This window comes from Coregonus lavaretus, assembly GCF_964263955.1.
Source record: "Coregonus lavaretus genome assembly, chromosome: 20".
NCBI classification, from domain to species: Eukaryota; Metazoa; Chordata; class Actinopteri; order Salmoniformes; family Salmonidae; genus Coregonus; species Coregonus lavaretus.
Window position 1 is genome coordinate 46,185,316 of NC_140007.1, and position 14,982 is coordinate 46,200,297.

The 14,982-nt window shown below is 42.8% G+C and overlaps 1 protein-coding gene across 4 annotated transcripts in view; it reads right to left on the reverse strand.

Annotated features, from left to right (window-relative positions):
* LOC311148377 (tumor protein D54-like) overlaps window positions 1-14,667 on the reverse strand; it is a 29,160-nt gene extending 14,493 nt beyond the window's left edge. For 3 of the 4 annotated variants that reach the window (XM_084185330.1, XM_084185328.1, XM_084185331.1), the window contains exons 1-3: window positions 14,391-14,655; window positions 5,700-5,902; window positions 4,078-4,226 (exon numbers count right to left, since the gene is read on the reverse strand). In XM_084185330.1, coding sequence (XP_084041456.1) covers window positions 4,078-4,226; window positions 5,700-5,902; window positions 14,391-14,409 — 371 coding nt within the window. In that variant the 5' untranslated portion in view covers window positions 14,410-14,655. Of the gene's footprint in view, window positions 1-4,077; window positions 4,227-5,699; window positions 5,903-14,390 lie in introns of all 4 variants that reach the window. The other variant, XM_084185329.1, reaches the window with a different exon arrangement.
* Window positions 14,668-14,982: the final 315 nt, after the last annotated feature.

Below are 14,982 nucleotides of genomic sequence, written 5' to 3' on the forward strand. Positions count from 1 at the left end.
GTCATTTGGCAATGCATGTCAGTGTGTGTTGCTTATGGTCTAGATCGTAGCTTGTAACGCCAATGTAGTGGGTTCGATTCCCGGGTCCACCCATATGTTAAATGTTTGACTAAGTCGCTTTGGATAAAAACGTCTGCTAAAATGGCGCGCATATATACACACACACTCCCTGTCAAAACATATATACACACACACACACTACCTGTCAAAACATATATACACACACACACACACCTGTCAAAACATATATACACACACACTACCTGTCAAAACATATATACACACACACACACACACTCCCTGTCAAAACATATATACACACACACTCCCTGTCAAAACATATATACACACACACACACTACCTGTCAAAACATATATACACACACACACTACCTGTCAAAACATATATACACACACACACACACACACACACACACACACTACCTGTCAAAACATATACACACACACTACCTGTCAAAAGTTGACACCTACTCATTCAAGGGTTTTTCTTTATTTTTACTATTTTCTACATTGTAGAATAATAGTGAAGACATCAGAACTATGAAATAACACATATGGAATCATGTAGTAACCAAAAAAGTGTTCAACAAATCAAAATATAGTTTATATTGGAGTTTCTTCAAAGTAGCCACCCTTTGCCTTGATGACAGCTTTGCACACTCTTGGTATTCCCTCAACCAGCTTCATGAAGTAGTCACGTGGAATGCATTTCAATTAACAGGTGTGCCTTCTTAAAAAAGTTAATTTGTGGAATTTCTACCCTTCTTAATGCGTTTGAGCCAATCAGTTGTGTTGTGACAAGGTAGGGGGAGTATACAGAAAATAGCCCTATTTGGTAAAAGACCAAGTCCATTTTATGGCAAGAACAGCTCAAATAAGCAAATAGAAATGACAGTCCATCATTACTTTAAGACATGAAGGTCAGTCAACACGGAACATTTCAAGCACTATGATGAAACTGGCTCTCATGAGGACCGCCACAGGAAAGGAAGACCCAGAGTTACCTATGCTGCAGAGGATAAGTTCATTAGAGTTACCAGCCTCAGAAATAGCAGCCCAAATAAATGCTTCACAGAGTTCAAACGCATCACAACATCAATTGTTCAGAAGAGACTGTGTGAATCAGGCCTTCATGGTCAAATTGCTGCAAAGAAACTACTACTAAAGGACACCAATAAGAAGAAGAGACTTGCTTGGGCCAAGAAACACGAACAATGGACATCAGACCGGTGGAAATGTGTCCTTTGGTCTGGAGTCCAAATTTGAGATTTTTGGTTCCAACCGCCGTGTCTTTGTGAGACGCGGTGTGGGTGAACGGATGATCTCCGCATGTGTAGTTCCCACCATGAAGCATGGAGGAGGTGGTGTTATGGTGTTGGGGTGCTTTGCTGGTGACACTGTCTGTGATTTATTTAGAATTCAAGGCACACTTAACCAGCATGGCTACCAGAGCGATACGCCAACCCATCTGGTTTGGGCTTAGTGGGACTATCATTTGTTTTTCCAACAGGACAATGACCCAACACAAAGCAGACATTGAAATCCCTTTGAGCAATGTCTGCCAACACAAATGATCTTTGACAGACAGGGTCCTGAAAAAGGGACATTTCTTTTTTTGCTGAGTTTATCTGGGGACACTGCACTAACTCCGCAGCCAACACTGGCAGCCGTTTCACAGAAACAAATCCATTGTTACTTAATTATAATGTCAATACTAGCTACAGTGGTTAGCTAGCTTGGAGGAAGCATTTAGTGTTGTGTAGCATTGCATCTGCACATAGTTGGCTACTATCCCATATCCTACACTGCATATGAAGTGTGACTGGCTCATGACATTTATCCGTGGATGTACAGAGAAAATGGCCTCTTCTTTTTTTGTTGTCACTCCCGTTGGCACCCTCACATGTGGGTTTGTGCTCTCTGATTGGCTCAAAGTCAAGTTGTTGGCCACTGACAAGCATTGCCAGTCTACAAGTAGAAGCGGCAGGTTGGTCACCACCGGGTCGGCACGCAGCAAGGTACCGCTTTTGTTCTAGCGAGAGAAGGAACGGCCTCCCACTGTGATAAGTACCTATCAGCAGTCTATCGGCAGTGAGATTCTCTGTGTGTTTCATGCTTTAGAGTAGAGATGGGCCTACAGCTTTAGCTTCCTCTTTAGAGTAGAGTCCTACAGAGTCCCAGCCTTGTGTAGCAGGCTTCTGGTGCTGGTTTCCTGGAAACAGATCATGCCTAGTAATGGACTAAAAAGCATTGTCAATGGAGACTCAATGTAGTGCTTTTTAGTCCAGAATTAGCCTTAATCTGTGTCTGGCAAACTGACTCTTGGAGTTTTCTGACAGAAATAAAAATGGGTTAAGAGTTAGTCTAGACACCAATGCTGGGGAAAACCAACAGTTGATCAAAGCCCCCAGGGACACAACCAGCAGGGCATAAATTAGTGGAACATTCAGATTGAAATAGAATGTAGAACCAAAACAAGATTCTCTGACATGTAGAATAAGGAATCATGTCAGCTCTATTAATGACATTCCAAAACGGCAACATTCCACAACGTCTGTCTATTGAACGTGAACCCAGGGTTAAACTTAGTTACAACCGGTGGTGTAGTGGAGGATAAATCGCAGTTTAACCAGATTTTTTTTTTTTCCGCACTACAGTTTACCCACCTTTTGAGGAAAAATGCATTGAAAGTAACAGGAGCATTACTTTTTTCACCTTCGACCAGCGATCTGAGTTTACCCACCTGTTTTTAATTTTTTTACCACTACACTGAATAAAGTGCCAAATTAACGACATCTTTCTGTGAAGTTAAAGCCCTCTGTATTATTAAATAACTGGCCTATATGACAGATGGTCTCACGGGAATGGGAGTTTTCCACACATAGCAGGCAGAGGAAACTTACATGCTCCCTACAGACAGGTGTTATAACATAAATTCAAAATTATAAAAATGGTGAGATACAGCAACCGGGTTACAGTGCTAAAGTTGCGAGCGGGGAGAGCAAACACTAGTATCTCACTGCAGGCAACAGGTGGCGATTGAGCAGCAAACAGGAGACTCACAACTCGGAACCGGTAACCTTCTCATTCCACTCGCCAAGTTTCTCAGTGGTTCTGATATAGCTAGAAACAGAGACTGGGTTAGAGATATGCAGCTCAGCACTGTGCCCGGCTGGCTCTCCGTTGCCCGATTCATGCTATAGGGCAGATCCAGACCGTTCCCGGCTCAAGATATTTTCTGTTCACCTTGTCATTTCCAGAAAGATAACCAAGCTTGGCCCAGCACAGGACAGCTCGGCCCTACAGTATGAGCCAAGCATTTGCAAAAGGCTTAGGTTGATATATCATCTGAGAATGGAACAACCCCCAGTAGCTGAGCCACAGATGGAACAATGAGCCAGATGCTTCACCGGATGTATAAAAATGTGAAGCATCCAGTCGGCGTTTCCACTCACTACCAAATATGGTGATGAGAGGAAGCCCAGTGGCCAGCGGTGGGAGAAGATGGCGCAAGATGGATTTGGGCCGACATCCTACTGATTTTTGTCATCGATGAAACATTTAATCTCAATACAGTTTTCAGTTCCCAAAACGAATCTCTGTTACGATCAGAGTGGACAAAATGTTGTAGACTTTAACCTTTGCCAAAGTATAACATTTTTTTTGTTTTTTTAGAAGGAGTGCAAGGGCGAATTGAGTTACTGCACACGCGCACTTCAGAGTAGGCGTTCCCTAACGGAAATATGCAAATACACGCTAGAACTTTCCAAAAGGATCTCGGTAGCTCGCGCTTGGCTCTGCCCACATCCTTGCTTGTTCTGCCCACTAGGACTCATCTGCTCCCATTGGACACTACAGGCTGTGGTCCATCTTTGGCCAGGCTACCCGAATCCGTGACAATGGCTCATACTGAAACTTTCACTATCAACATCTAAAAACTATTAATGACTTGGTAATACAAGTGTGCCACTGTAAGGCTTTGACAGGATTTAAATGATTGTGAAAATGTAAACAGAAATGTATATACAAAAATAAAATGAAGGTTGTTCTACTTACGCGTTGGAGGTCTGAACGTCCTGCCATCCCTTGGAGAGGTTCTGTTTGAGCTCGTTGAGAGGACTCAGACCCAGCTTCCTCTTCAGATCAGCAGAATGCTTCTCTTTGGCCAGGAGCACCTGTCTCAAGGTGTTGACCTCCTCCTCCACCTGACAGCAACACACAGGAGAGGTCAGAGGTCAATTCCAGGCCCCTTTCCCCAGTGTCTGTCATGTGTGGCTAACTGAAGAGACATTCCTCTTGGGTGAATATAGTCTCAGAAAGCATGCAAACTACACTGAACAAAAATATAAAAACGCAACATACAACAATTTCTAAGATTTGACTGAGTTACAGTTGACATAAGGAAATCAGTCAATTGAAATAAATTCATTAGGCCCTAATCTATGGATTTCACAAGACTGGGCATACAGATATGCATCGGTTGGTCACAAATCCCTTTAAAAAGAAGGGAGGGGCGTGGATCAGAAAACCAGTCAGTATATGGTGTGACCACCATTTGCCTCACGCAGCGTGACACATATTCGAATAGAGTTGATCAGGCTGTTGATTGTGGCCTGTGGAATGTTGTCCCACTCCTCTTCAATGGCTGTGCGAAGTTACTGGATGTTGGCGGGAACTGGAACACGCTGTCGTACACGACGATCCAGAGCATCCCAAACACGCTCAATGGGTGACATGTCTGGTGAGTGTGCAGGCCATGTAAGAACTGGGACATTTTCAGCTTCCAGGAATTGTGTACAGATCCTTGCGAAATGGGGCCGTGTTATCATGATGAAACATGAGGTGATGGCGGCGGATGAATGGCACGACAATGGGCCTCAGGATCTTGTCACGGTATCTGTGCATTCAAATTGCCATTGTTAAAATGCAATTGTGTTCATTGTCCGTAGCTTATGCCTGCCCATACCATAACCCCTCCGCCACCATGGGGCACTCTGTTCACAACGTTGACATCAGCAAACCGCTCACCAACACGACGCCATACTCCTTGCATGTTCTGCTCACTATGACTAATGTGTTCCCATTGGAAAGGACAGGCTGTGGTCCATCTTTGTTATAAAAATCTTTGGTGTACCTGTGTAATGATCATGCTGTTTAAATCAGCTTCTTGATATGCCACACCTGTCAGGTAGATGGATTATCTTGGCAAAGGGAGAAATGCTCACTAACAGGGATGTAAACAAATGTGTGCACAACAGTTTAGAGAAATAAGCTTTTTGTGCGTATGGAACATTTCTGGGATATTTTTTTCAGCTCATGAAACATCGGACCAACACTTTACATGTTGTGTTTATATTTTTGTTCAGTGTCCCCATTGTCTGAAACGGAGTTCCTCAATGTTTGTCGAATGGATTATTAGTCAACCAAAACTCAGTCTAACAGGGCTCTGCGCTTAGATTAGGAAACGGGGACAACAGGATCTACATTGGTGAGCTCAGACCAAGCGACAGGACGTTGGAACACCAGACCGATAAAGACACAGGACCCTAGCTTGACTAGTTGAGAGCGGAGTTCTTCGGCCTCTTCCTCTGCGAGCCCTGGGGGCAGCGTGTTGACTGCTGCTACTGCCATGGCTACCTCTAACCTTAACCCCCAACAGACAGGACAACGGGGCCTACCTTGACTAGCTCAGAGCGGAGCTCCTCGGCCTCCTCCTCCGTGAGCCCTGGGGGCAGCGTGTTGACGGCTGCTACTGCCATGGCTCCCCCCTTCCCGGAGACATCCGTTAGGGAGTCTACTCCTCCTGCGGGTCCCAGGCCCTTGTTGGGGGAGTTCAGGTTGATGTCTGGGTCAAGAGAGAGAGTGGGGGCGGGGGGGCATGCTGAGATGAGAGTAGAAGGCCTTGAATTGATTGAAGTGTTAAATGTCATCAACAGTAACAGCACTAGATCTCTGCATCTTCACTCACCGACTTTAGTCACACTACCTAGGGTTTCCTTCCAATTGGTGACAGATGTACATGTGAATATTCTAAAATCTGCATGAAAACAACATGCGCATTTTCCCACCAGAGATGTTTCCATGAAATTGACTTGTTGCAGATCAAAAAGGATGTTCGTGATAACGTAGCACACATAAAAATAACGTTTGCAGTTAAATTCCCATTTACCGAATAGAACAATACAAGTCAAATAGGTTTCCATGGCATTTTTCAACTCTACTGATGGTTTTTTCACAACCAACGTTGCGTTATATGGTCCTCTGTAGCTCAGCTGGTGTAGAGCACGGCGCTTGTAACGCCAAGGTAGTGGGTTCGATCCCCGGGACCACCCATACATAAAAAATGTATGCACGCATGACTGTAAGTCGCTTTGGATAAAAGCGATAAAAGCGATAAAAGCGTCTGCTAAATGGCATATTATTTATTATTATTATATAGCGAATGTGGCCCACTCTGGTCTTGGCATGTTCGCTGTAGTCGCCAGCTTGGCAGACACAGTGCAGCGGTAAAGGTTACCTACATGTACATGATGATATTATGGATAAGAGCAAGACTTTTATTTGTCGAACGGTAGTCAAGCATCGATCATCATGTCACCAGAATAAGACCCTTATTATGTAGTAGAAAGGACTTTCACCCCCCCCCCTGTGAAGGTCATTACTTAGTGGAACATACAGAGCCTTCAGAAAAGTATTCACACCAAGAGTTTCCCACATTTTATGTTACAAAGTTGGACAAAAATTTGATTTAATTGCCTTTTTTTTGTCAACGATCTACACAAAATACTCTAATGTCAAAGAGGAAGAAAAATGATGCATTGTAAAAATGTATATATATATATATATATATATATATATATATATATATATATATATATATATATATATATATATATATATATATATATATATATAAAAGAAAACACTAATATACATTATCTTGATTAGATAAGTATAAATCACCTTTGGCAGCGATTACAGCCATGAGTCTTTCTGGGTAAGTCTCTAAAGAGCTTTCCACACCTGGATTGCGCAACATTTGCCCATTATTCTTTTCAAAATTCTTCAAGCTCTGTCAAATTGGTTGTTGATCATTGCTAGACAACCATTTTTCAGGTCTTACCATATATATTTCCAAGCAGATTTAAAAATCAAAACTAACCTCGGCCACTCAGGAACATTCACCGTCTTCTTAGTGAGCAACTCCAGTGTCGATTTGGCCTCGTGTTTGTTTTTGCTCTGCTGAAAAGTGAATGAATCTCTCTGTGTCTGGTGGAAAGCAGACTGAACCAGGTTTTTTAGGATTTTGCCTGTGCTTAGCTCGATTCCGTTTATTATTATTTTATCCTGAAAAACTCCACAGTCCTTAACGATTACAAGCATACCCATAACATGATGAAGCCACCACTATGCTTGAAATTATGGAGAGTGGTACTCAGTAATGTGTTGTATTGGACAAAAAATTTGAGCTTTTTTTTTGCCACATTTTCTGCAGTATTACTTTAGTCCCTTTTTGCAAACAGGATGCATGTTTTGGAATATTTGTATTCTGTACAGGCTTCCTTCTTTTCACTCTGTCATTTACGTTAGTATTGTGGACTAAATACAATGTTGCTGATTCACCTTCAGTTTCCTTTCTATCACAGCCATTGAACTCTGTAACCGTTTTAAAGTCACCACTGGCCTCATTGTGAAATCCATGAGCGTTTTCCTTCCTCCTCGGCAACTGAGTCAGGAAGGACGCCTGACAAAATATATCAATTTAATCCATTTAAAAATTTCAGGCTGTAACAACAAAATGTGGGAAAGGGGTGTGAATACTTCCTGAAGGCACTATCCTCGTGTACTTCGGTATGATGGTTATATCAATATTTGCGCAATAAAAGGCATTTCCGCTGCCATTTCTTGCATTTTACAGACTAAAAGATCCCACCTTGCCTAGGGCATATTTTTTGTCGACATTTTGAAGAAGTTTACCGACAAATTTGCTGTTTACGTCAGGCCTGTCGTGATTCCCCCCCCCCCCCCGACGTACTTAACTCTCATAGAAAGGCTGGATGGAAGCCTGGTTACAGACAGATACAGAGACCGTGTAAGGAAAGGGCTTAGCGCCGTCAAAAGCTGAACATTTCCCGGGTAGAGTGGGGCTAATTACCCAGTTAGGCCTAAACGTAACTCTAGACCACTACGGAAGCAGCAGCCTTTTAAAAAAATGGCTATTAGGGCATTAGTCCACTCCTGTCTCTGTCCTCTGAGTGGACTGGGCTGAGCCAGTGTCCCAAATGGCACCCTATAGCCTCTATAGTGCACTACTTTTGACATGGATGCACTATATAGGGAATAGGGTGTCATTTAGGATGCAACGGGATAATGGAACCACCACCTTTAGCTAAAGTGCTCTGTCCGACACTGATGCACTAGCCCAGATCTGTGTTGTCTCGACGTGCCTACTCCTGAAGTCATTGTGGTTGTCATTGCCAAACATTGACCATAGGAGCTGGCAAGTATCTGGGACCAGGCTACTGATGCACTGCCTCTACAGTGAACAAGGCCATCGTCTCTGATGAAGAATAGCGGTGTTGGGTTGGAGGAGACGAGATGACAGTGGAGTGGGACCACATGTTGCAGTACCATACACACCGACTCCCTTCCTGGCGTCTGACAGCTGTGTGGTTTTTGTACCGGACATCTCGTGGATGCTTTTCTCCAGGATTGCCTCCGGTTGGGATGTGTTTGTCTTGACTTTTGGCTTTATGTCACTACTGTACTATGCAGTCACAGAAAATACAAAACGAGTAAAGCAATAAGAAGCTAGCTAGTTACACTCCAAAATGAGACCATTTCTAGAAGATAGATAGGGTCAAGCCCATTTGACAGGATGCATTTACATTTTTAGTCATTTAGCAGACGCTCTTATACAGAGCGACTTACAGTTAGTGAATTATGCAGTGCCTTAGACCACTGCGCCACTCGGGAGGTACAGGATGCCTGTTTGAGGTTGAATGTAAGTGAACCTAATATCAGGTCCTATCAATCGTGACGAAGTGTCTTTCCACAGCAGGGTGAGAAGAGGCTGAGGACCAGTGATGCAATGCGGCATCCAGTCATAGTCATTCCTCATATTGTCTTTGGCTGGCTTGCGTCATAAGATTCATAATGACGTTACTCGAATGTTCTACACAACTGCCTGGCATTGAGGGTAGCCTACGGCTAAATAGCTAAGGAACGCGGGAGACACTCTTCAAGCCATTTTCATCCGGTGGCCGGTGCTATACGTCACATGGGCGTAGATAATGGCGTGCACCCGTATGCGTGCTCTTATATACAGTCATTGGTGCAGCGTTTCCGAACGAGCCGGATCGTGGAATCTAATTCAACACACCGCTAAGCCACAGAGTGCAGGTTGGCTAAAGCCCAACTACAGTAATGGATGGTACCGTTTCATCAGGGAGCAACAAAGATTAGCCCTATATGAATCATCTCATGAGTAGCAGACCCTTTTCCTTTCTTCCTGGGCCAATCAGATGAGCCTAAACCTACTGTCAAGTTATCAGGTTGTTAGCTAGCTAGGTAACACGACTGAACATTGTTTGTTATAAAAACAAATTTTTAGCGACCAGGGATTAGTTTAAAAAACGGCCCGCGACATGGTTTGTGAAATTATAAGCTGTTTTCTTTGCTGTAAAGCTGCAAGCATGCCTGTCACGAAGCGGTGCTCGATCTTCTCTCTCTGACACTCAGAGGCTGCATGACAGCGAACTTCTCAGACTGGTCTGTGCTCTTGGTTAGAACATTTAAGAATGATGGAGGCCACTGTGTTCTTGGGGACCTTTAACGCTGCAGAAATATTTTTGGAACCCTTCCCCAGTTTTGTGCCTCGACACAATCCTGTCTCGGAGCTCTACGGACAATTCCTTCGACCTCATGGCTTGGTTTTTGCTCCGGCATGCACTGTCAACTGTAGGAACTTATTTAGACAGGTGTGTGCCTTTCCAAATCATGTCCAATCAATTGAATTTACCACAGGTGGACTCCAATCAAGTTGTAGAAACATCTCAAGGATGATCAATGGAAACAGGATGCACCTGAGCTCAATTTCAAGTCTCATAGCAAAGGGTCTGAATACTTGTGTAAAGGTGTCTGTTATTTTTTAATACATTTGCAAACATTTCTACAAACCTGTTTTGCTTTGTCATTATGGGGTATTGTGTGTAGATTGAAGAAAAAAAACTAATATTTTTTAGAATAAGGCTGTAACGTAACAAAATGTGGAAGTCAAGGTGTCTGAATACTTTCCAAATGCACTGTATGTATGTTTTTTATATAAAAATCACGACATTTTTAACAGATGATTTGTTCGTTCGACACGGTGGGATCTTTTTGAGTCTGTAAAATTAAATTATGCGATCAATGGCGGTGGAAACGTCTTTATGTGCAAATATTAATATAATAACCATATCAAAGTCACGCGATGATATGGTTGGTGTGTGTGGTCCTCCCACTACGACTCAGGAAACCACGCAGTTTATTAGGCAACAGATTAAATATGTTACTTCACAGGGGTGGTGGAGGTTCACATTGAGGAGTTTGATGCTGCTTTCCAATATTCTGGTGACTTGATTATTTATTTATTTATTTTTTGTTATTTAGCAGACGCTCTTATCCAGAGCGACTTACAGGAGCAATTAGGGTTAAGTGCCTTGCTCAAGGGCACACCGACAGATTTTTCACCTAGTTGGCTCAGGGATTAGATGATGGATGTGCACTAAGCCTACCTGCACAATATCTGCAAGCTATTGGCTAGATATCTTGGCCACATGCCAAGACCAGAGTAAGCACATTTGCTATTTAAACGCAACAGTTTGTGACAAAAACTAAAAATCGGTAGAGTTGAAAATGTGACGGAAACACATTGAACTTTAGATTTGTTTTTTCGGTACATAAACAAACGTAAATCAAAAACGTACATTTTGTGTGCACTACGTCACCAAACACACTGATTTTTATCCACAACAAGTCTGTTTGGTGGAAACACCACTGGTGGGGGAAAAAGCACTATTTTCTTTATGCAGATTTTAAAATATTCACATGGAAATCTGTCGCCAATTGGATGGAAACCTAGCTAGTGATTGACATACATTATTTTTTTGCCAACTGTCTTTTGGACAAGTAGGACAGATTTTGTACTTGTCCAAGAAGTTCAAGTCACTTGTCCCAACAACAAAAAAAGGTCTGGAAGACAATTTTTTTACATAATGTATTATGCAAGGAACCACAAAACAGGTGACAGATGAAAACATCCGTTAGAAATTAAGAAAGATGGGAGATCTAAAGATGAATTAATTAGCATGCGTCACTAATATGACTAGGATTATGCCTTTGGCTGCTGGCCCTTAAAATAACATTGATTTGAAAACCGATAGAACATCAGAAAAAGGCTGGTTTCAATGGCATATGAAGTGTTTACAAACTAACGAACTGTGCCTTGAGTATGTCGACAGAATCAAGCCTTTACAGCTGCACCATTGAGAGCATCTTGACTGGCTGCATCACCGCCTGGTATGGCAACTGCTATAGAGAGTGGTGCATACGGCCAAGTACATCACTGGGGCTGAGCTCCCTGCCATCCAGGACGTCTATACCAGGCGGTGACCGAGGAAAGCCCTAACAATTGTCAAAGTCTCCAGCCACCCAAGTCAGACTGTTCTCTGTGCTACTGCACGGCAAGCGGTACAGATGCACCAAGTCTGGAACCAACAGGACCCTGAACAGCTTCTACCCCCAAGCCATAAGACTACTAAATAATTAACCAATAGCTACCCGGACTATCTGCATTGACCCTTTTTGCACTAACTCTTGACTCATCACATACGCTGCTGCTACTGTCTATTATCTATCCTGTTGTCTAGTCACTTTACCCCTACCTACAGTATACTGCTGCTACTGTTTATTATCTGTCCTGTTGCCTAGTCACTTTATTTTACATTTACGTAATTTATTAGACGCTCTTATCCAGAGCGACTTACAGGAGCAATTAGGGTTAAGTGCCTTGCTCAAGGGCACATCGACAGATTTTTCACCTAGTCGGCTCGGGGACTAGAACCAGCGACCTTTCGGTTACTGGCACAACGCTCTTAACCACTAAGCTACCTACCTACCACCTACCTTCATGTAGATATCTACTTCAACTACCTCGTAGCCGCTGCACATCAACTCTGTAGGTCTAATGGTACCCCGTGTATATAGCCAAGTTATCATTACTCGTTGTGGATTTATTTCTTGTGTTATTATTATTTCACATTTTTCTCTCTGCATTGTTGGGAAGGGCATGTCAGTAAGCATTTCACTGTTAGTCTACACCCGTTAACGAAGAATGTGGCAAATACATTTTTCTTTTGGTTTGTTAATGTTAATTATCCTTCGTTATATTTGTCAAACATGACTTCTGTTTAGGCTATATTTATGCAATTAAAAGTATCATTAAAGTTTGGCGAAAATGTTCATGTCAGCATCGGTTTGGACACAAGGCTGTAGCCAATAGGAATGCAGGCTTTTTTTTATTTATGTACATGGAAAAACAGATTTGGGCTGTTTTTTGAGGCAAGCAGAAGTTCGGTAGCCAAAGTCTACACCCCTTTGTCTGCGATTGGTCAACAGTCCTACTCCTAGTAGGAGTGGGAACATTAAGTGTTCCTTGCCATTCAACAAGAGACAACTAGTTTTCACGCACCTTTTTCCCACTTGAGAAATACTGCACCAAACATCTTAGATGTAACATTTGCGCAACTAAGACCTGCTCAGAAAAACATCAAAATTAATGACAGCTTTCTTGATTTATCTTGGATTAATTCGGACTATTTTGAGGAAGCGTTTCTGGCTAGGTTGTTGCTACGGTGGCTCAAACGAGACAGACAGTAATATTGCCGCTTTTGTTTCTAGTTTTTCCAAGCAAAGGTCTTTAGGGAGTATGCGTGCACGGCCGGTAGCTTCGCCTAGCTCTGCTAGGAGCAAACTGGCCGATGGACCGCTCAACTCTGTTATCTTATATCAAGGCGGAGTTAGAGTATTGATAACTGGTTGCGCGATTTGCTAGCAACAACATTGAGTCACCATCAGTCGATACTTGTAAAAATGTCAATTCTGAAAACGTTTACCATGTACCTATGTTGGTCCTGTACAACTGCGGTCATTCCAAAGGGTGCTGAAATTCATACTTTTAATAAAAACTCAATCGTGACCAGCTATCAATACTCAACTCCGAATGGAGTTGAGCGTTACTCAGCTAGGAGCAAACCGAACCTATGTATGTGGATGCCTTTAGAGGGAAATGCATCTAACCACTAAGCTAACATTATGTAATGTTAGCTAATCAAACAATTCGCTAGCGAGGCTAAATGCCACCGCCCTGGCATAATTGCCCCCCACTATGAAATCGGGGAGGGGACTGTGGATCGGTCTCCCACCGTCTCTCCATTAGTCAGTTGAAGAAACTTGGGCGATTGTTGAGTCTTGCCACAGAGATCAGGCATTAACAAAATTACACTGACCCAAGGCGGGTGCTATAGTAATTCACTGAAATTTGTTAGTCACACTAGAGAGGAAGAGTCGACGCGAGAGGTATAACTGGGCCCAAAATGTCTTCTCCAGCAGGTGGCGTTTTTTTTCCTTGGCACATGACATGGAGTACAGGGAGTGTATATGCTACTGGTACACAGGCTAACTGGCTTCCGTTTTTGAATACATGTATTTTTCATTGTTAGAGTAGACACTTGAGTATCTGGTTAACATAATAGATCTGTGGTGACACACAACTGGAAATGTGTTCGTCACACGCGATTTCTCAATGGCCCAAGGGGAGCGCTACGTCATTCGTGGGGGATTACATATTTCATGTTGCCTTGTTGTTCATTGGAAACGTAGCCAAGGTGTGTCACTCAATTGAACCATATCAGCTGGCAAGCTAACAAACTAGCTAGCCAGCCAGTCTGACTGCGTTCTTAGCTAGCCAGTTCCGTTAGCTAACTAGCATGCTCATTTAGTTCGCGCTAGCCTTTGTTTACAAAAAGATACGAGCCATTAAAACGCAAATTCAACAATCGCATAACTATAAATAAAAAAAATAACATTAAAACGACATCACATTGACAGAGGACTAAGTTCATGATAGTAACTCGATATCTCTGCCCTCCTATCCCCTTCCTATGACATTTCCATAAGAACGGCTGTTGCTGCGTCGGGCTCCCCAAGTTGCAGTCATATCGGACGCACAATCATGAACAAGAATTCTTAATAATTTCCCCTCTAAACCAACGGCCAGCCTGCAAATATGTCTTATATTCAACAACAATCGTGTCAATAATTTACGTTACCTTGACCAACGGGGTCCATGGCGTCGTATGAGCGGAGTGTTTGAGCGCTTTAAACTGGAAAGATGTCAGCTAGTAATGGAAAGGGTGGTGGCTAGTTAGCAGTGCCGTCCACTCAATCAATCGAAAGCTGTGAACCTCTCCCGTTGTGTGACAGGATTCAACAAGAACAACCTCATTCGTCGAGGGAGAAAGATACGAACAAGTAGTACTCGCTCCAATAATAAAGCCAACTCAGCTCGACGATGAACTTTCAGCTTGCGCCTTTTCCGGCGTCTGTGGATGACGTTGTCAAAGCGTCTCCTTTGGTCGTCACTAGTTAACACAGCCACAACGTCCTAAACCCCGCCCTTTTCTATAATGTATCTTCTCAAAATGTGATTTTAACCGTAACCTTAACCATAACCTTAACCACACTGCTAACATTATGCCTAACCCTAACCTTAAATGAAGACCAAAAAGCTCATTTTTGTTTAAATTATTTTTTTTCGAGCCAATTTTCACTTGGTGTATGTGGTAACTAGTGGAAACCCCAATTTTAAAGCTTCTTCTTTTTGTAATCAAATCACATTTTATTGGTCGCATACACATATTT